The sequence below is a fragment of the Salminus brasiliensis genome, chromosome 15, assembly GCF_030463535.1.
Source record: "Salminus brasiliensis chromosome 15, fSalBra1.hap2, whole genome shotgun sequence".
In the NCBI taxonomy this organism is placed as follows: domain Eukaryota; kingdom Metazoa; phylum Chordata; class Actinopteri; order Characiformes; family Bryconidae; genus Salminus; species Salminus brasiliensis.
The window spans coordinates 28,278,254-28,299,645 of NC_132892.1; the positions used below are offsets into that span (position 1 = coordinate 28,278,254).

At 43.2% G+C, this 21,392-nt stretch overlaps 2 protein-coding genes across 3 annotated transcripts in view; one reads left to right on the forward strand and one right to left on the reverse strand.

The window, feature by feature from the left end:
• Positions 1-1,088: 1,088 nt before the first annotated feature.
• eef1a1b (eukaryotic translation elongation factor 1 alpha 1b) lies at positions 1,089-11,542 on the forward strand. Of its 2 annotated transcripts, none has more exons than XM_072656719.1 (8): positions 1,089-1,187; positions 5,051-5,232; positions 6,004-6,183; positions 6,952-7,248; positions 7,840-7,990; positions 8,355-8,611; positions 8,792-9,026; positions 10,660-11,542. In XM_072656719.1, exons 2-8 carry the CDS (start codon positions 5,089-5,091, stop codon positions 10,782-10,784), a joined length of 1,389 nt encoding a protein of 462 aa, XP_072512820.1. In that variant the 5' UTR covers positions 1,089-1,187; positions 5,051-5,088; the 3' UTR covers positions 10,785-11,542. The 2 variants fall into 2 exon arrangements, with proteins under 2 accessions (XP_072512820.1, XP_072512821.1); XM_072656720.1 differs by lacking the exon at positions 1,089-1,187 and adding an exon at positions 3,317-3,961.
• A 1,596-nt stretch (positions 11,543-13,138) lies between these two features.
• kcnq5b (potassium voltage-gated channel, KQT-like subfamily, member 5b) overlaps positions 13,139-21,392 on the reverse strand; it is a 152,563-nt gene continuing 144,309 nt past the window's right edge. The window contains exons 11-15 of the mRNA XM_072656718.1: positions 19,580-19,688; positions 18,473-18,604; positions 16,113-16,239; positions 15,071-16,016; positions 13,139-13,237 (exon numbers count right to left, since the gene is read on the reverse strand). Of these exons, the coding sequence (XP_072512819.1) occupies positions 13,194-13,237; positions 15,071-16,016; positions 16,113-16,239; positions 18,473-18,604; positions 19,580-19,688 (1,358 nt within the window). The 3' untranslated portion in view covers positions 13,139-13,193. The remainder of the gene's footprint in view (positions 13,238-15,070; positions 16,017-16,112; positions 16,240-18,472; positions 18,605-19,579; positions 19,689-21,392) is intronic.

The window sequence follows — 21,392 nt, forward strand, 5'->3', positions numbered from 1 at the left end:
CTTTATTTATACTTTTTATGTTAAGAAATGCTTCAGCGTTTTTATCTTATTTCAATATTATAATTTTTTAATGGTTATATTATTGTGTATATGTATTATTTTGTGCAATAGTTGCTTATGTAAAAATATTTTTATTTAAAATCCTGTGTTTTTTATATTATGTATTTTATATAACATTATTTATTATTTTTATGCTTGTATTATTGTGTATATATATTTTTTAAATAGTTGCTTTAAAATTATTATTATTTTTATGTTAAGAAATGCTTAAGTGTTTTTTATCTTATTTCAATATTATAATTATTTCATGGTTATATTATTGTGTATATGTATTATTTTAAGTAATAGTTGCTTTTAAATTCTTTATATTTTTATGTAAAAAATGGTCCTGTGTTTTTTTTATATTATTTCAACATTATTTATTATTTTTTATTCTTGTATTATTGTGTATATGTTTTTTAATAGTTGCTTTAAAATTATTATTATTTTCATGTTAAGAAATGGTTCCGTGTTTTTATCTTATTTTAATATTATAATTTTATTGGATTTATTTATACCAATGTTATGGTTGTATTATTGTGTATATGTATTATTTTATTTAATAGTTGCTTTAAAATTTGTATTATTTTTATGTAAAAAAAATTGTCCTGTGTTTTTTTATAGTTATTTTTTTATGTTAAAAATGGTTTGGTGTGTTTTACTCAGCTATATCAAAAAATAGGATCCTTCATCTATATATTAGAGTCTAAATAAAGGTAAAATAATAATTTAAAAAATGATGTAGATGTAATTTAAGTGAGGAGGGGGGCAGCTTTTCCCTAAGGCCCCACTACCACACTAAACAGCATGCTAGAAGTAGTGCACTAGCGCTAGACGCTTTATTTAGGGTATAAAAGCGTGGGGTTTGGGACACAGCCCTCGATTATGCGGATAGAAAGTTCAGGGCTGAAGGGTGAAGCCTGCAGGAGGGCAGACAGAGCTCAAGGAGAGGGGCTTGGCGGAAAGACAGAATGGGGGCCTGGCTGTTATGTAACACCGCCACCTGCTGGAGCTCTCGGGTACAGCAGATACTGTCGCTCGGCGCCGATTGGCTGCTCTGGCGACATCAGCGGCATCCAAGCCAACAGTATCCGAGACAACTGCACCGCGCTCCGGCTGCCACAGGCCTCCCAGCGCCGCTCCTCAAGGTTAGACACTAGCCAGATTAAAAAGAAGCGTTAATGGCCGTCGTCTTTATGCGCCAGTGTTGTGATTCTCTCCGGGTGTGTGTGTGTGTGTGTGTGTTTATGGGGGTAACGGATGCTGTGTGATGATGCTTTGACGCTGGTTGTAATTTTTAAGATATATTAATATAATAAAGAGAACATGGCGCCACAGGCGGGGGTTGACTGACCGCTCTGCTCCGCGTCGTTATTTCGGCTGGTGTTTGTGAGCGAGCCGCGCGCTGCGGTTTTCATGCCCTCCGTCACGCGATGCGCTTCATGCGTGAGCGAGCCGCGCGTTGCATAAGCGCGCAGCCTGGAGCCTGAAGGACGCGGGTTGTCATGGGTGACGGCGCGCGGGTCCAGCCCAGCGGGTTTGGGTTTTAGGGTCAAAAATGGCTGAAAATGAGGCGTTAGACGATTTATCAGACCGGGGTTTGCCGCAGAGGGCAGGGGGCCGGCGCGGCTGTGTTTTGATGCCCAGACTACGCTGTTTACTGTTTTACTGAGCGACTGAGTGAGATGAGGTTCAGTGCCTGAGCACGACGGTTGGCTGACGGTTGTTCGACGGTTGGCTGACGGTTGGCTGACGGTTGGTCAGTGGGTTGTTGATGGTTGGCTGACGGTTGTTCGACGGTTGGCTGATGGTTGGTCGATCCACACCACGCACATGAAATGACACATACAAGTACATACGGTTGGTCAGCGGTTGGTTGATGGTTGACGGATGGTTGTTCGACGGTTGATTAGCAGTAAGCTGACGGTTGGTTAGCAGTTGTTCAACGGTTGGCAGGTGGTGGTTCGACGGTTGGCTGGTGGTGGTTCGACGGTTGGCAGGTGGTGGTTCGACGGTTGGCTGGTGGTGGTTCGACGGTTGGCAGGTGGTGGTTCGACGGTTGGCTGGTGGTGGTTCGACGGTTGGCTGGTGGTGGTTCGACGGTTGGCTGGTGGTGGTTCGACGGTTGGCTGGTGGTGGTTCGACGGTTGGCTGGCAGTTGGTCAGTGGTTGTTCGGTGGTTGGCTGGTGGTGGTTTGACGGTTGGCTGGCGGTTGGTCAGTGGTTGGCTGACAGTTCGCCAGTTGGCTGGCGTTTGGTCAGCGGTTGGCTGACGGTTGGTCAGCGGTTGGCTGACAGTCGACAGTTGGCTGACAGTTGTTCGACAGTTGGCTGACGGTTGGTCAGCGGTTGGCTGGCGGTTGTTCGACAGTTGGCTGACGGTTGGTCAGCGGTTGGCTGACAGTCGACAGTTGGCTCACAGTTGTTCGACAGTTGGCTGACGGTTGGTCAGCGGTCGGCTGGCGGTTGTTCGACAGTTGGCTGACGGTTGGTCAGCGGTTGGCTGACAGTCGACAGTTGGCTCACAGTTGTTCGACAGTTGGCTGACGGTTGGTCAGCGGTTGGCTGGTGGTGGTTCGACGGTTGGCAGGTGGTGGTTCGACGGTTGGCTGGTGGTGGTTCGACGGTTGGCTGGTGGTGGTTCGACGGTTGGCTGGCAGTTGGTCAGTGGTTGTTCGGTGGTTGGCTGGTGGTGGTTTGACGGTTGGCTGGCGGTTGGTCAGTGGTTGGCTGACAGTTCGCCAGTTGGCTGGCGTTTGGTCAGCGGTTGGCTGACGGTTGGTCAGCGGTTGGCTGACAGTCGACAGTTGGCTGACAGTTGTTCGACAGTTGGCTGACGGTTGGTCAGCGGTTGGCTGGCGGTTGTTCGACAGTTGGCTGACGGTTGGTCAGCGGTTGGCTGACAGTCGACAGTTGGCTCACAGTTGTTCGACAGTTGGCTGGCGGTTGGTCAGCGGTTGGCTGACGGTTGGTCAGCGGTTGGCTGACAGTCGACAGTTGGCTGACAGTTGTTCGACAGTTGGCTGACGGTTGGTCAGCGGTTGGCTGGCGGTTGTTCGACAGTTGGCTGACGGTTGGTCAGCGGTTGGCTGACAGTCGACAGTTGGCTCACAGTTGTTCGACAGTTGGCTGACGGTTGGTCAGCGGTTGGCTGGCGGTTGTTCGACAGTTGGCTGACGGTTGGTCAGCGGTTGGCTGACAGTCGACAGTTGGCTCACAGTTGTTCGACAGTTGGCTGGCGGTTGGTCAGCGGTTGGCTGACGGTTGGTCAGCGGTTGGCTGGCAGTCGACAGTTGGCTCACAGTTGTTCGACAGTTGGCTGACGGTTGGTCAGCGGTTGGCTGGTGGTTGTTTGACAGTTGATGACAGTCAATGATTCACTGCCGGTTGTTTGGTTAGTTGGTTGTTGTTTGACTGTTGGTTGGCGGTCAGTCGACGGTTCATTGCCAGTTGTTTGGTTGGTTGACTGTTGCTTGAAAGTTGTTTGACTGTTGTTTGACGTTGGTTGGCGGTTTACTGATGTTTTTTTGGTTGGTTGACTGTTGTTTGACGGTTGGTTGGCGGTTCACTGATGTTTTTTTTGGTTGGTTGACTGTTGTTTGACGGTTGGTTGGCGGTTCACTGATGTTTTTTTGGTTGGTTGACTGTTGTTTGACGTTTTTTTGACAGTTGGGTAACGGTTGGCCACTGGTTGTTCAGTTGGTCCACTGTTGCTTGACAGTTGTTTGACGGTCCGTCGACGGTTCACTGCCAGTTGTTTGGTTCGTTGACTGTTGTTTGACAGTTGGTTGACGGTTGGCCACTGGTTGTTGGTAGACTGTAGTTTGACAGTTCTGTGGTTATTCAGTGGTTGGTTGCTGTTTCAGTGGTTGGCTGACGTTGGTCTGCAGTCGTTTGACACTTGTTCTGATTTTGGTTGACGGTGAGTCAACAGTTTTTCAATATTGTCCCCAATATTGGTCACTTCTGTGTAGTGCACATTTCCGCTATAGATGCGCAAGATTACAGCGTTGTTGGCGATGTTTAAATATTGTTTTCAGATGTATATCTTTTTATAGTTGCTTTAAAGTTTGGTGTTTTTGCTCAGCTATATTAAAACATTAGGATCCTTCCTCTATATATTCTTTACTTTATACGTTTCTAGAGTCATATTTTTGGAATGCCTACCCTACCCTAAATAGAAAAATACAATCATCAAAAGAAGGCCCCATCCATCAGTGTAGGAACCATGCTGAAGTAGAAAAAAGTTTATAAATTGCTTTAAATGATCTAAATATTTCATAATATATTTATTTATCATTTTAATTAATATTTCTTAACAGTTCTTAATGGATTTTAAGCCAGCTTAAGTATTTTTGCCAACTTAGCATATATATATATATATATATATATATATATATATATATATATGTGTGTGTGTGTGTGTGTGTATACTGTATATATACCCTTATATATATATATATATATATATATATATATATATATATATATATATATATGTGAAGTAAAGTACTATATATATAGATATATATATATATATATATATATATATATATATATATATATATATAGATATATATATATATATATAGTAAAAGTAAAATATATGTATTTGGTATATTTTGAAATGTGTTTTAATTATCATTAAAAATACCATAGAAAAATGGTAATTAAAATGGTTAATTAACATGATATAAATATACAGGTTCACACCAATACAACTGCTGTCTTTAATTCACTTGGTTTTGGGTGTAAATTGTATGACATTCATGTGCATCTATTTCACACATTTATATATTTTTTTAGTTCACCTGTCCTAGGGAAATCGTAGCCTATATTAAAAAATATTATAATGGTAAAATATAACTATATAACTCTGCTGTATGTAAGAATTAGCCTCCCAAGATATTGCCTGGCCTTTAACAACACACTCCTTTTCTTTATTCGCCAGCGTCCAGCACCTGAATAAGTGATGTGTGTAGTTAATTATTCAGTTTGTTCCCCGCTGTAGGTTTCATTACCCTGCTGTAATCCAGGAAACCCAAAGCCATGGGAAAGGAGAAACTGCATATCAACATAGTGGTCATTGGCCACGTGGACTCCGGGAAGTCCACCACCACTGGTCACCTCATCTACAAGTGTGGTGGAATCGACAAGAGGACCATCGAGAAGTTTGAGAAGGAGGCTGCTGAGGTGAGATAGTTGAGAACAGAATAATGGCAGTAAGCCAACAGTACACGAAAAGGTCAGCAGTTAAGATAATAGAAATGTTCTTCCTGGTGCTGTTTTCACCTCATATTCAGATTATGATGTTATGGCAGGTAGACAAATAATTAATTGACGGTAAAAACAGAAACATATATATTTTTATGAATGTTTTCAGAGAATTGCCCACAAAGTCAATGTACAAATCTTCACACTTATATGTTATTGAATTAATATTTGAAAATGGTCAAATGAAGGGCAGCTCAAATATTTGTATATATATACAATTTTAATGATAAAATATTATGTTAATATTACTTATATGTTATAATTATTTAATGAATAATTACATATAATATGTGTATTACATACATATTATATAAATACAAGTTATATAATACAATATTAAATATTAATACTCTACATAGAATTGAGAATTTCCCCACTGTGGGACTAATAAAGAATTATCTTATCTTATATATATAAGAAATCCCCATTCCTTAAATAATAAACATTAAATATTTTGCTATTTCCAAAAAAAAAGTTGTCATCTAGCTCTTATGCTAAAACTGCTAGCATCCATTCAGTTTATTCCATTCCTATGGCCACATTAACTCTGAAAGTAAGGATAATATAATATAACTGACTTTTACTGAAAAGCTAACATAGCTAACAATGGCTGAACACTGTACAGGTTATTATCCTTCCATTGCTTCACAACCTCAACTTAAGCTCATTAACTTTATTTATTTACCTCAGATGGGAAAAGGGTCCTTTAAGTACGCATGGGTTCTGGATAAGCTGAAAGCTGAGCGAGAGAGGGGCATCACCATCGACATCTCCCTCTGGAAGTTCGAGACCAGCAAGTACTACGTCACCATCATTGACGCACCTGGACACAGAGACTTCATCAAGAACATGATCACTGGCACCTCCCAGGTCCATGAGGTCTTATTACATCATTCTGAGCATATCATGCCATGTGACTTCCTTCCATTCTGTGATAATTATGACAATCAGTGTGATACACTATATGGACAAAAGTATTGGGACACCTGCTCATTCAGTGTTTCTTCCAAAATTAAGGGCATTAGAAAGGGTTTGTTCTACTTTTGTTGGAGTAACTGTCTGAGGAGCACTGCTGGAAGGATTTGATGGTATTAAGTGACAAAAGCAGAGTTAATGAGGTCAGGATGTTGGGTAAACACCACTCCACCTCTTCCAAATGGAGCACCATCCATCATAGAGAACACCGTTCCACTGCTCCACAGCTCTAGCCCATGTCTGGCATTAAACAGCATGGTGCCAGTAGGTTCATGTTTATCTGCTCCAGAGAGTCCTATTCTATTGGCACTCGACAGGCTGTGTGTGTGCATTTGCATCTGCATCTGTGTCAGCAATGGGTGCAACTTAAAGGAGCTGAATGCATTAGTTACAAGGGATGTCCACAAACATTTGGACAGATAGTGTACATGCATATACTGATGTCCTGAAAGAGCCGGAATAAGCAGCTGATTTCATTCATGATCGTTGGGACTGTTGTTTTTGATGCTAATATTTAGCTGTTATGCTAATAGCATGATTTTTCCTGTTCTCTGTGTTAGCACAGCTAAACTGCACCATGCTAATCATGGCACCCAAGTTCTATCACCTTCCTTCAGTGCACATTTACTCACACAGCTTCTCCCGTTGTTTCTGTGAGCTCAGGCAGACTGTGCCGTGCTAATCGTGGCTGCAGGCGTCGGTGAGTTCGAGGCTGGAATCTCAAAGAACGGCCAGACTCGGGAACACGCACTGCTGGCTTACACCTTAGGTGTCAAGCAGCTGATCGTGGGCGTCAACAAGATGGACTCCACGGAACCCAACTACAGCCAGAAGCGCTACGAGGAGATTGTGAAGGAAGTCAGCACCTACATTAAGAAGATCGGCTACAACCCCGAGACCGTGGCCTTCGTGCCCATCTCAGGCTGGAACGGGGATAACATGCTAGAGGCTAGCCCAAACGTGGGTGTAGTGCTCATCTTCATAATCCTGATCATGTGAATTATAAGAGGATGTAAATGATTGATTCTTCAACTGTGATCTATTGCTATTAGATATGCCAATCAGCCATAACATTAGTACCACCATTAGTTCTAATATTGAGTAGGTCCCCCTTCTGCCGCCACAACAAATCTGACTTCTCAGGCCTCTGAAGGTGTCCTGTGGTATCTTCCACCAAGATGTTAGCAGCAGATCCTTTCAGTTGTCCTGTAAGTTGTGAGGTGGGGTCTCCAAGGATCACACCAATAAGTCTCAGGTACCCGTGACCCTGGAACACATTTGGTAGGTACTGATAACTGCTGCATACCAGAAAAACCCACTACAAGTACTGCATGATGTTTCTGGAGATGTTCTGGCCCAGTCGTCTAGCCATCACAGTTTGGTTCTTGTCAAATTTGCCAAATATTCTTATGCTTGCCCATTTTTCCTGCTTATTCAATTGACTTGTCTAGTGCTAATGTGGCTGATTGATACTCTGTGAAATGTCTTCAGCGCTTGATAGCTGATCTTTTGTGGGCCATAAGGACATACATGCGTTTTGATTTCCCACAGATGACCTGGTTTAAGGGCTGGAAGATAAATCGTAAGGATGGAAGTGTCTCCGGGACCACTCTGTTGGAAGCTCTCGATGCCATTCAGCCTCCAACTCGACCCACTGACAAACCACTCCGCCTACCACTGCAGGATGTTTACAAGATCGGAGGTGAGGAGATGGACAGACAGACAGATAGGCAGCAGATTGCAGAGTTGATCACTGTGAGGAACTTCAGGGGCATCAGTCAGAAGGAACTGCTAGTGCTATATCAAGTGATGACATTTTAGCAGTTTGTTCTGTTTATATAAAAAAATACAAGGTGAAAAAAACAAAAGTATTGGGATACCTGCTCATTTATTTGTTCTTCTGAAATCAATGGTAATAAAAACAGAGTTGATCTTGCTTTTGCTGGAGTCCCTACTGTCCAAAGACTTTCTAGGCTGTCTACTAGATTCTGATCCAGGATGTTGGGATCGTCACCACCTCACCTACTCTCAGCAAACCTCAAAGCATTTTATTCTCTCGTACTCAGGTATCGGAACAGTCCCAGTTGGCCGTGTTGAGACTGGCATTCTTAAACCTGGCCTGGTTGTGACTTTCGCCCCTGTCAACGTGACCACTGAGGTGAAATCGGTGGAGATGCATCACGAGGCCCTGTCCGAGGCGTTGCCCGGCGACAACGTGGGATTCAACGTGAAAAATGTCTCCGTTAAGGATATCCGCCGTGGAAACGTTGCAGGAGACAGCAAGAATGACCCCCCTCAGGAGGCTGCAAACTTCACTGCACAGGTGAGGAGCATGTTCAGTATTTGAAGATTGGAATCAGGGCTGTTGCTCTCAGTTAGATCAGGATCGAGAAAATCGATGTGTTATTTTGAGGATTAATCGAATCACACGTCCTGGAGATATCTTGAATTAAAGCCAACAGTCCATCTTCTTCTGTCCAAATGTTTATGCATCTGCGTGCAGGTCATCATCCTGAACCACCCTGGCCAGATCAGTGCTGGCTATGCTCCTGTGCTGGACTGCCACACAGCCCACATCGCCTGCAAGTTCGCCGAGCTGAAGGAGAAGATTGACCGCCGCTCTGGGAAGAAGCTAGAGGACAACCCTAAATCCCTGAAGTCTGGTGATGCTGCCATTGTGGACATGATCCCAGGCAAGCCCATGTGTGTGGAGAGCTTCTCTGAGTACCCTCCTCTCGGTAAGTACCATGTCTTCTGGGGGGTGGTCTTTTTTTTTTTTTACATGATCTTTAAAAAAAATATTTTATTAAACAGAATTTAACAGTCTGTCTTTGTAATTTATGTAAATCAGCTTTGTTCGTATTGGCTGGCCTGCACTGAACCTCATTCAAACGGCAGTCCAGGCTGGGATACTTCATAAAGCTTCTGTGAGAATCGGTGGAGATAATCTGCTGTAGATGGAATAGATATAGAGTATATGTAAATTAGTTTATTTTTGTGACATCACAAAGGTTTTCCACACGTGGAAAATTCAGGAAAATTCAGTTTTTCATATTATGGGATGTTTAAAGAAGTAGGCCTTGTTTGCCGAAACATTTACGTTAAATTTGGTTCATTTGATTCCTCACTGACTCCGAATGCAGTCGATTTGGCTAAGAAGTATTTAGGAGTCTCAAGTGTTCTTTAATTTACAACCACATATGCTAGGCTAATGTTGCTAACAAACACTGGACTGCACTCTGTAATTACACACCCAAAGTTAGTGTCAGATATCGGTAGATTGGTAGAGTGTTAGTGTCAGATATCGGTAGATTGGTAGAGTGTTAGTGTCAGATATCGGTAGACTGGTAGAGTGTTAGTGTCAGATATCGGTAGACTGGTAGAGTGTTAGTGTCAGATATCGGTAGACTGGTAGAGTGTTAGCATCAGATATCGGTAGACTGGTAGAGTGTTAGCGTCAGATATCGGTAGATTGGTAGAGTGTTAGTGTCAGATATCGGTAGACTGGTAGAGTGTTAGTGTCAGATATCGGTAGACTGGTAGAGTGTTAGTGTCAGATATCGGTAGACTGGTAGAGTGTTAGCATCAGATATCGGTAGACTGGTAGAGTGTTAGCGTCAGATATCGGTAGATTGGTAGAGTGTTAGCATCAGATATCGGTAGACTGGTAGAGTGTTAGTGTCAGATATCGGTAGATTGGTAGAGTGTTAGCATCAGATATCGGTAGATTGGTAGAGTGTTAGCTTAGCAGATATTGGTAGACTGGTAGAGTGTTAGCATCAGATATCGGTAGATTGGTAGAGTGTTAGCTTAGCAGATATTGGTAGACTGGTAGAGTGTTCTTAATACAATCCTGATATATTGCGCTGTTTAGGAAAAGCCTTGTATCTCCACAATGTCACATTGGCAGAAGGAAAGAATGTTTATCCAGTTTTCCTCCCCAATTTTAGATAGCCAATTAGTCAATCCACCGTTAGTACTCTCCCCCTGTTACATGCTCCTTACAATAGAAGGGTGAGGACTGATACATGCCTTCTCCGACACAGTGCCTATCCGACGTCACTGGGCAATCAGCACACTTGGCTAGCAAATGCCCGTGCTGGCCAGGAATGTGGGGAGAGAGAGAGAGAGAGAGAGAAAGAGAGAGAGAGACATCTACCCACCCTGAGAGTACAAGGCCAATTGTGCTCTCTTAGGCTCTGGCTGCTGATGGCAGGCAGCATGACCTGGAATTCAAAACAGCGATCCTTCATTAATAATAACGACTGCCCTCATCATTGATCAGTTATTGCTATTTGTATTAGTAATGCTACATTATGTATGACTGAAAAATGTCATCTGAAATGCTGTTGGTCCTCTTGTTCCTCTAAGGGCGCTTTGCGGTGCGCGACATGCGTCAGACGGTGGCGGTGGGCGTCATTAAAGGCGTGGAGAAAAAGACGCCCACCTCGGGAAAGATCACCAAGTCCGCCCAGAAGGCCCAGAAGAACAAATGAATGTTGTGCAGGGCTGCGACCTCTCAAGCCAGCCACAGCAGAATCCACGTCGTCCATCTGCTCCTTAGCTCCGTAGTCAAAGCCTGGCTAATTATCACAATGCACCGCAAGAGTAGACGGAGGAAAAACAAAAAAAAAAGCCCAATACACTTCTGCTCTGACAATGAAGATACTAACTAATATACTGTACCATTGTATTTATGTCTGACCATTTGTAGTTTCCAGTTCTTACAGTCTTACTTCTTGTTGTTATTGTATCTGTGTGTGTGTGTGTGCGTGTGTGTGTATTCTTTACCGAATGGATATCAGCACCTTACACTAGCGTTTAGAGGTAGGGGAAGAAACCAGAGCCTTTTCTTCCCGTCTTCTCTGCTTAATGTGCAATAGTCTGAGCCTCTCCCAGAGTCCAATCCGCCATGTAGCCATCACTGCTAACGTAACTTAGCTTGCAACAGCGAACCAGACCTCTCTGCTTGTTGTCGTAGATGTGAGTTTTTTACGTTGGTCTGTATTGAACTGACGTGTCGTGGCGTAGCTTTCAGAACCACTGAACTTTGGTGTCCTCTTCTGGCTGCATGCATGAAGCTAAGCTAACTAGCGCACTTTACCGAGACTCAGTACCTGTCCCCTCTTAGCACTTTCTGTGAGCATGAGCTAAATACTTTGCACTCGCACTCATGTACCTTAACATATGCACATAATGCTCATGTAACATGTGGCTTCCGAACGAACAATAAAGACGATCTTATCTCTCTCTCTTTTTTGCTTCCTTTTGGCTGTTTTTTTTCACATGGGCGATACAGTAAAAGATATTGTATATATATTGTATATAATATTTTATCACAGTATTTAAATACATTTTTCTTCACAATACGTGATATTTGTTTTGTATTTAATTGCACTACAACTGCAAATCTACCAGTAGTGCTATTCAAAGACTATCCTATACGTAATACAGTGATTTCAAAAATGTAAATATTCAAAATCTGATGAACTTCGGCCAATTAAACAGGACCTACACGCCTTTATTATGAGATGTGCAGTGGACAAGACCAGAAAAACACATTCACAAACAGTGCTGGACACTAATGATCAAACACACACAGTGACCATGACCACACATCTGCCCAAAGCAGAGAGGGTGAGGAGCCTTGCTCAAGGGCCGAGCTTTCCAAGCCTGGGTATTGAACCCACAACCCCATCAAGAATAGCCCAGTGCGCTAACCACTGCCCCAAGAAACAGTCTACACTCTAGTCTAGACTATGGAGATGCAGGGGATTGAACCCTGGACCTCATACAGGCCAAGCATTCTCTCTTCCACTGAGCTACATCCCAACTCTAAGCACACGAATTTCGTGCATCACGCTGACAGGATTTGTCGCACTTGGATAAAATAGTCATGTTGGCCACAAACAGCTTAGCTTTTTTGTCAGTGTTTAATATAAATTGGCCAAATTATCTACAACTAAGCTACAGAAATTAGCATTATAGCATTTGCTGTAGGTTTTATGACTGGGTTTCACATTCATGGCCTAACCCAGCCGCCATGTTCACCACTGTGTTGATGTATTGCGTTGGTGTAGACACATTTTTTAGTGTAGCATCTTGCTAATCGGCAACTAGCAACACTTTTATTTAGTGTTAGCAACATTAGCGCTTCTTAGCGAAGCTCTGGAATACTGGCAAGCCCATTGGCACCAGTGTTGGATAATGGGTTTGCTCCAGGCTGTGGGTTAGGGTTAAGAAAACTTGGACCCCCACCTAAAGAAGGTTTACCTGGATAAGAGACCTTGAAATATACAGTAAACCAGACTAATACGCAGTTCTACTCAGTTTTTAATCGAGTAAGGCTCAGATTACACTATATGTCCAAATGTTTGTGGACACCCCTTCGGCTACTTTAAGTTGCACCAGTTGCCGACACAGCTTGTCTAGTCCCTGTAGAGAAGTACGGCCAATAGAATAGGACTCTCTGGAGCAGAGATAAACACATGAACCTATTGACACCATGCTGCCGAATCTCAGGTGTGGGCTAGCGGGCTAGGGTGTATAGCCCCCCAGCCTTTTGAGCTGTGGAGCAGTGGAACTAACTGTGTTCTTTGGGATGATGGATGGTGCTCCATCCAGTACTTTCGGGATGAGTTAGAAAGTTGGGGATGATAAGGTGAGGTGGTGATCATCCAACATCCCGACCTCGTAGAGACAGTTATTCCAACAAAAGCAGGATAAACGTTGAATGTGCAGGTGTCGTGTAGGCTTGTCTTGGGTCTTGGGTGAAGAAAAAACTTGGAACTCCACCTTAGAAAGACCTGACTGGAGGAGAGAGCTTGAAATAAAGCCAACCAGACAAAAATGCAGTTCTATGCTCTACTCAGTATTTAATTGGCTTTATCAAAACTGTACAATGTTCAGCAGCAAAGGCGTCCATCAACGTGTCCGGCACTTGTTGTATCTGAAGAAAAATGAACAATGATGATGCAATGTAACAGCTGGAAGTGTATAAAAAAAAACACAACAACATTTCTCTTGGTTCTTCAGTTGACAAAAGTCATGGGTCTTATTACAGACAGCTGAACTCCTGAACACCATAAAATGCGAAGCATTGCGAATTCTATTATTCAGCCAACGAGTGGCTGTAATCGTTATTGGACCATGATCCTCTTTGTATCTCTCCCTTTTTTTCATCCACCCTCTCCTAGTGACTTCCTTTTGTTACCGTTCCTTCATCTGAAACAGTAGATCTACCTCTTTTCCAAATCTATATTATATATAATACTTCAAGCATCCTTCCTCCTTTAACACTGGTTTGTCTGGGGGTCAGGACACTGGTGTGCTAATACAGTCATTAAATGATGTACTGGTTTGTGTTAAAAACATGCAATGCTCATGCAGATCTGTTCTCACCTCCTTTTCTCCTGTTTCTTAATGAGCTTGAGCTTTCCTTTCTTTCCCTATTCACCTACCAGTGCTACCAGTGCGGTTCAGCTGGAGAAAGAACGATGCATGCAGTGATGTGTCCTCCTGTATGGTCGTCTGTATGAAATGCTTTCTTTTCTTTCCGTTAAATTAGTCACTACTAAACAGTTATAAAATGATTAAAAAATAATAATTAAAAACTAAAACTACATACCCCCCCACCCCAACCCATCCCGCTAACCCACCCTCTTTCAGCCCCCGTGACCCTTTTTCCAAAATAAAACACTTCGAAGTAAGACAGAGCTTTTTAGATCAAGCTTTGCGTCATTCAATAAAAGGAGTAGTTCAACCCAACGTGCCAACATGGCAGCGAATGAATGCTGGTAACCGCCAATTACTGCGATGCCACACTGAAGAAAGGTACTGATTAGGAAAGGTACTAGATTAAGTGGTGTATCATCATTTCCACATGGAATCATCAAATCCAGCAGATAATATCAACCCAGTCACTGCTACAGAAGCTAGTCATTAAAGTGTGTTGACGCAGAGATGCTGGCTGAACATTTTAGGCCTTGTTTGGAACTAATAAAAAATTTTATTTAATAAATTATTTTTATTTATTTATTTATTTATATTTATTTATTTATTAAGTTGGCCGATGTCCCAAACAAGGATTATGCCTAGCCCTGGACTTTGCAGAATTTTGAATGGAGATTCTCTATTTAAACAAAATTCTAAAAAGAAAATATTGGAAAACGGTCCAGCTAGAACTGTTGTCTGCTGGTATCTGGGTATATAAAGCCAACTGAGACAAGACATATTATTAATATTTAGACATAAATTAATATTTACTTATTTATTTATTTAAATTATATTTATTTTATTATTATTTATTTATTTTTTATTATTTTTTTAAAAGAAAATGTGTGTTTTGGGAAACCCCAGGTTTTGATTTAAATGGATAAAAAATGGCACTGTACGCTTTCTGGACGTTCTAGATACTTGACTACACTGACTGTAAAAATTAGCAGAGTCTAGCCAGAGCCAGGACTCTTCGCTGATGAAAGAGACACTGTAAATCTGCTGCCTACAGGGTCAAAAATATATTACTATCTGTTACAAACATGGCCTGTCTTTTACAAGCTTTAGTCATTTTCATGTGGGAATGATGTAAAAATCTCAATCCAGTAAGTTCAGTACACCGCTGTTTTTTTTTTTAGTGTAGCATAGTGCTAATCGCCAGCTAGTCACATTCATTCACTCTGAGCAACATTAGCACTTCTGACCAAACTATTCACTTAAGAGTCAAGAGACAAGAGTTCATCAAGTCGTTTTAGTCAAACATGTGGCATACTGAAAGGCTCTGTACCACCAGTGTTGGGCAGGTTCAGGGTTTCTCCGGCTGTTGTGGTCCTCAGAAGCTCAGAGGAGAACATAACGTCGGCTGCAGGCTGGGAAAGGAAACCGAAGCCAGAGCGAGTCTGAACTGAGTTCTCCAGGTCACTGTCGGCGATGAAAAGGTCAGCTTCGCCCCAGCCGCCTCCAGAGTCCTGGCTGCTGCTGGCCGAAATACTCCCGCGCCCATCCACTTCTGGAGCCTCCATGAGGTCCTGGACAGAAAGGGACTTCTCCAGTTCTTGGCCCCCGTTGCCTGTAGACAGTGCAGCCAGTGGATACATCTCCATCTCCAGACTCATGTGTCTCCTCCAAGAACCATCCTCCTTGACACTGGGCCTGCTCTTCTGCTGAGGTCCAGCTAAATATGAAGGAGGGTAATCATTAGGTGGGCTGGACTGAGGTGGGCTCGAGCTGTTGTTGTTCCGGCCTGACTGGGGAGCCAGTAGGGGCAGCTGAAGTCTGGTAGATGCTGTAGACAGTGGTGGTGGAGGGAGGAGGCCAATGTTGGAAAAATGCATCCCGCTGGAGTGGATGTTATTAGGTGTGAGGATTGGAGGTGAGCTGCCCCCAACAGGCAGACCCTCTGGGGTGGGAGTTGTCAGTGGCTGGAGTGGGGATGGGCTAAACGGCGGAGCTGAGGTCGGGTTGGATACACCAGGAGGAGATCCAGACGAGTTGTTGAGGTTGAGATTGAGCTCGTTGGGGGCCAAGATGAGGTGGAGGCCCCGGTGAAGATTGGAGCTGCTTGAGCGACTGAACTGCGAGTCCTTGCTGAAGGCTGAGTTCTGGTAGTCTGATGTCTGCTCCAGCTCGAACAGTGGCAGCGAGGAAAGATTGATGGCTGAGGGGGAACCCTTCCGCAGGACCTGCCGGTAGATGTCCAGCAAGGAGTCCAGCTTGGATTCAATAGACTGGACCTAGACAGGGGACATGAACAGGATGAACTTGCACAGCTTGTGTATAGGCAAAACTAGGACTGATGACAACTCCAATGCGTGACAGTACACACTCACCTGCCTCTCAACTTTACACACCCTACCCAGCATGCTAACATCTTCCAGCAAATCTCCTTCAGACAGAATCTTCTCCCTCAGCTTCTTATCCACAGGAACTTGACCCTTCCCCAGGATCTGATCCACCCTGAGACAGAAACGGTACTCAAATTACAGGAGGTAATGACAATGACCCATGCAAGCAAATCAATATGTTGAAGGATCAGTGAAAGTTAGCCATTTCGCAACCTTCAGTCATAACCACAAGGTGGCACTGGCCCCTTGGCTGTTAATGTCCTTCACCAGTTGAATCCAAAGGATTTCACACAGGAGATATGCAGTATATATAACATCCAGTACTGTAGGAAAAATATGGTTATATATTATAACACTTATTTGGGTGGCATACTTTAGATGTCATGTAGATACTTTTTTACATTTATATTTAACTGACACTAAATGCTGACCTAAGCCTAACTTAACCTAAATGTAACCCTTAACCTGGTCCTAATCCCAACCCAAACATGGTTAAGTTTTACCAGATTTGTTTAAACGTCTGAGATCATTTACAGGGAGCTAAAGTGTACTATGCAAATTAAGTGGGACCAAAATAATGCATTGTTAATATTATTATTCAGCAATTATACAAATAATACAAACTGACCAAACTATTTTGAAGTTATATAACCAACAAAACACCAACAATGTCTTTTTCAGAGGTTCCTCCACACCAAAAACATTGCTCATCCACATACTTTTCTCAAAGCCTGAGCACTGAGTACAGTGTATTATCCATCAGAACAGTAAGTGACAAGGAGAAACACTGCCTCCAGCCATCTGCACATGACATGACGACACAACATTGGACTCTACTGAGGATAAACACTGAAAAATCAAAATGTTAATGTCCCCAGTCATGTGCATGTAAAAAGCATGTGTATAAATTTACCGTACAGATGAATACAGTTCAGCTTATCTGTTCTAGTCAGCCATCATGTAAAATATGGATGAACAACTAGTTTTCACATGGGGAGATAACTGTAGCTGACCACCCAAAAGAGAGCTGATTGGCTGTGTGAATAAAATGCTGCAAGCAGTACAGTAGATTCTGATTGGTTGTGTTGTTGTGTGTAACATAAGACTTAGGATTGGCTACATGCCTGAAATAGGAGGCATGAACACTGAACTGGGAGATGTTATTGTGGAGTAGTTCTGGTATTATGGTGTTTTTAAACGCTGGGCTGAAGGATTCTGCCTAATGTCCCTGGCTGGTCGAAGTGGTGACCACATCATCCACAGACCAGTTGGTCCAACATGCAAACTTCAGGGGTCCAACAGAGGGGTCATGATGTTCATCAGCTGTGTTAGTACCAATAGTCTCAATAGATTTCATGGCCACAGAGGTCAGAGCAATGTGTCGGTAGTGATGTTTGCTTTTTTATGGGTACTTCACACAGCTCCAGTGTTTTGTTGAAGGTCTACTGGAAGAAAGGTGCAAGCTGGTCAGTGCAGACGTTTGTTCAGACAGGAGGATGAAGCACCATCTGAGCCTGGTATCTTTCTCACTTTCTGTCACTTTCCGACAGAGTTGACGCACATCCTGTTCACAGATCTTGAGGGCAGGGTAGGTTGCAGTTGGCTGGGTGTCGGTCAGAGTTGGGGCTGAGGTGCTAAGGTTTGGGCAATGCTGGGCATGTGAAACCCATTGTATGGGGAGAGAAACAATAGGGACAAAAGTATTGGGACACCTGCTTAGTTATTGTTTCTTTAAGGGTATTAAAATGAGTGTATCCTGCTTTTGTTGGAGTAACTGTCTCAGGGAAGGCATAGCTCAACACTGGAGCATTTATATGTTCCGCGTCTGGCATTAGGCATTGTCCACATCTTTACAGTACTGACCATAAGGCTTGGCTTTTGCCAGAAGGTTGGTAGGTTGAAGATGAATAAGGCAGTGATTAGAGAGCTTGATAGAGATAAAGGCCAGGGAATTGGAGAGCGGTGTCTGGGATGGACTAGCAGAGTCAGGTCTCAGAGAAGCACATTTGTCCTGTTTAGTAGTGGCACTTCGTCCATTTTTGTTTCCGTGTGAGTGGAGGTTTGCCATGTGGATGCCGGACATCCAAGCATCCATCCATCCATTAATCTTCTTATCCGCTTCTTCCTGGTCAGGGTCGCAGCAGGTCCGGAACCCACACGGAATCATTGGGCACGAGGCAGAAACACCCACTGGACAGTGCGCCAGTCCATCACAGGGTATGGATGCTGGACAGCGGAATTTTACTTTTGGCAAATATTTATGCCTTTAATGTCTATCAGCTTATGTCTAATAACCCATATGTGTGTAATAGGTGGATCCATGTTGCTGCTAAACCTATCAGTACCTGGTCTGTAGGCTCTTAATCCGACAGAGCATGTCCAAATGTCCGGCTGAATACTGCTCGATCACGTCTTTCACGTCATACGGACGCAGCGTCTCCTTGAACTTCTTCTTTGCCACGTGGAACTTCATGATTCTGCAATATGAAGCATGTGGCATGCAAATCAGTAAAGACGCTAGGATTGTAAATCAATGATGAACGTATGAAAATGTCCATGAAGCCTAGGCTTTTTCAGATTAGAAGAACCAGAGAAAGATGTTGCTAAGCTGCAGTAGGACTTAAGATGAAACATGAGGCTGAAAAGGTGGTAGAGAAAGGGACATCATGCTATGCTTTCATATTTGGTCAGTAGGGGGCAGTAAAGATCAATCAATTACCTCAAAGAAGAAGAAACAAAAGGAGCTGAGGAAAATTGGAAACTGCTATAAAACTTTTTGGAACTTGTTCATTTAAAGTCGAGTCAAACTGTAAATCACGGTTATGGTAATCCAACCACTGCAAGTCTGCGACCCTGGGAAAACTATATGGACAAAAGTATTGGGACACCTGCTTGTGAGTTTATCCTGCTTTTGTTGGAGTAACTGTCTCCACTGTCCAGGAAAGAAGGCCTTCTACCAGATTTTGGAGGAACATTGCTGTGAGATTTTGATTGCATCCAGAGACAAGAGCTTTAGTGAGGTCAGAATGTTGAATGATCACCACCTCATGACATCCTCAACTACCCAACTCATCCCAAAAGTACTGGATGGAGCACCATCCATCATTCCAGAGAGCACAGTTCCTCCACTGCTCCACAGCTCAATGCTGGGGGGCTTTGCACCCCTGTAGCCCACATCTGGCATTAGACAGCATGGTGTCTATAGGGTCCTGCTGTTCTATTGGCAGACAAGCTGTGTCTGTCTGTCCATTTGCAATGGGTGCAACCCAAAGTAGCTGAATGCATTCATTACAAGGGGTGTCCATGCAAAATATGTCTAAAAAGTACATAGAACTAAAGGCCTCAATATAATAGTAGCTTTGCGATATGACCAGCCTTTAGCAGCCATTCTAGGGATTAAATCAAAAGCCTGGGAGTTAATGAATGGTGTAAGAGGCTGAAGTGTTGTTTACCTTACTGCTCGGATGACTGTCTTTACTGCTGGCAACAGATCCTCAGCAGAAATCTCACAGTGACAGCCTTTGTCATCGAACCCCTCCTCTGCTCCCATATTAGACTCACCTACACACACACACACACACATACACACACATCAGATTGTGGAGTCAGACATGATTAACCTTTCAATATTTCGCTCATAACAGTGAGGTTTCTTTACAGTCAAAAGCTGTCTGTCTTTTAAAAGAGTGACAGAAAAGCTGGAAAGACCAAAGAACTGGTGGTGTATTCCCGCAGGTGCAGACACCCCCCTCCATCAGTGAACATCCAGGGTATGAACATCGAGAGTGTGGACTCTTATAAATACCTGGGTGTTCATCTGAACAACAAACTGGACTGGTCAGTCAACACTGCTGCACTCTACAAGAAAGGCCAGAGCAGACTCTACCTGCTGAGGAGATTGAGGTCCTTTGGAGTGCAGGGAGCGCTCCTGAGGACGTTCTTCGACACAGTGGTCGCATCTGCCATCTTTTATGGAGTGGTCTGCTGGGGCAGTAGCATCTCGACGGCAGATAAGAAGAGACTGGACAAACTCATAAAGAGAATCGGCTCTGTCCTGGGGTGCTTCTTAGACCCAGTGCAGGTGGTGGGAGACAGGAGGATGACAGCCAAGCTGGCATCCATGCTGGAGAACAGCTCCCACCCCATGCATGAGACTCTGGCAGCACTGGGCAGCTCCTTTAGCGACAGGCTGCTTCACCCCAAGTGTGTGAAGGAGCGGTATCGCAGGTCCTTCCTTCCTGCTGCCGTCAGACTGCACAACCAGCACTGCTCCCAGCGGACCACATACACACACACTTAACTACACACACATGTTCATGTTCAGGGAATACTATGTGCAATACCCCCCCCCCCCCCCCCCCCATGTGCAATTAAGAGTCTTTTGCTGTAAAAAGTATTGTTATTGCTCTTTTAATTCTTATTTATTTTGTGTATATAGTGTAAATTATTTATCCAAATTTTTTTCTTGCTATCCCTTTCTGCTGTTACACTGGGAATTTCCCCACTGCGGGACTAATAAAGGACTATCTTATCTTATCTTATCTTAAAAGGAAAATTAAACTGAGAAAATCAGATAAAAGTAACGGAGGAGACACATGATGTCTGATGATACGAACTGCAATGAAAAAGCTGTTAAACAATTGAGAAACACAGATTTAAGAAGTTACAGAAGTTAAATGGTAAGTCTATGTTAAGCCTAAATGCTAATGTTGCTGTCAGGAAATGGAGCAGAATAGCCACCCATGACGTACAGTCACTCTCTACTACTAACGTCTGACCAAAAAAGCTAATATTGCTATCATTCAGCAAAAACTAATAAGCACTCTCTGCAGCTCCAAGGTAGAAGAGAAGGTAACAGGCCTTGCTCAAGGGCCCAACAGTGGCAGCACAGCAAACCTGGGTATCGAACCCACAACCCTGTCATCAACAGCTCGGTGATCTAACCACTGAGCCAGTACTCAGCTATCATAAACCAAAGCGAATACGTCTTATGAATTTCTATTAAGGTCTGAGCAAATTGACTAAGGTTGCTGTCTGTGAACAGTAGGGGTGTACGAAAATATCGATATATTGAGGTATTACGATATTATGTCTCAATTCTCAAAAACAAAGTATTGATTATTAATGAATAGTTTAGATATAAAGACTGGTGGCAGACAGTGGTTCATTTAGTGCTGTGTTTAAACCCACACACAACCACAAAATATAAAAACTCCCTATTTTCAGATCCAGTCCGGAGGTATTATCCCTGCTTCGTTAACATCA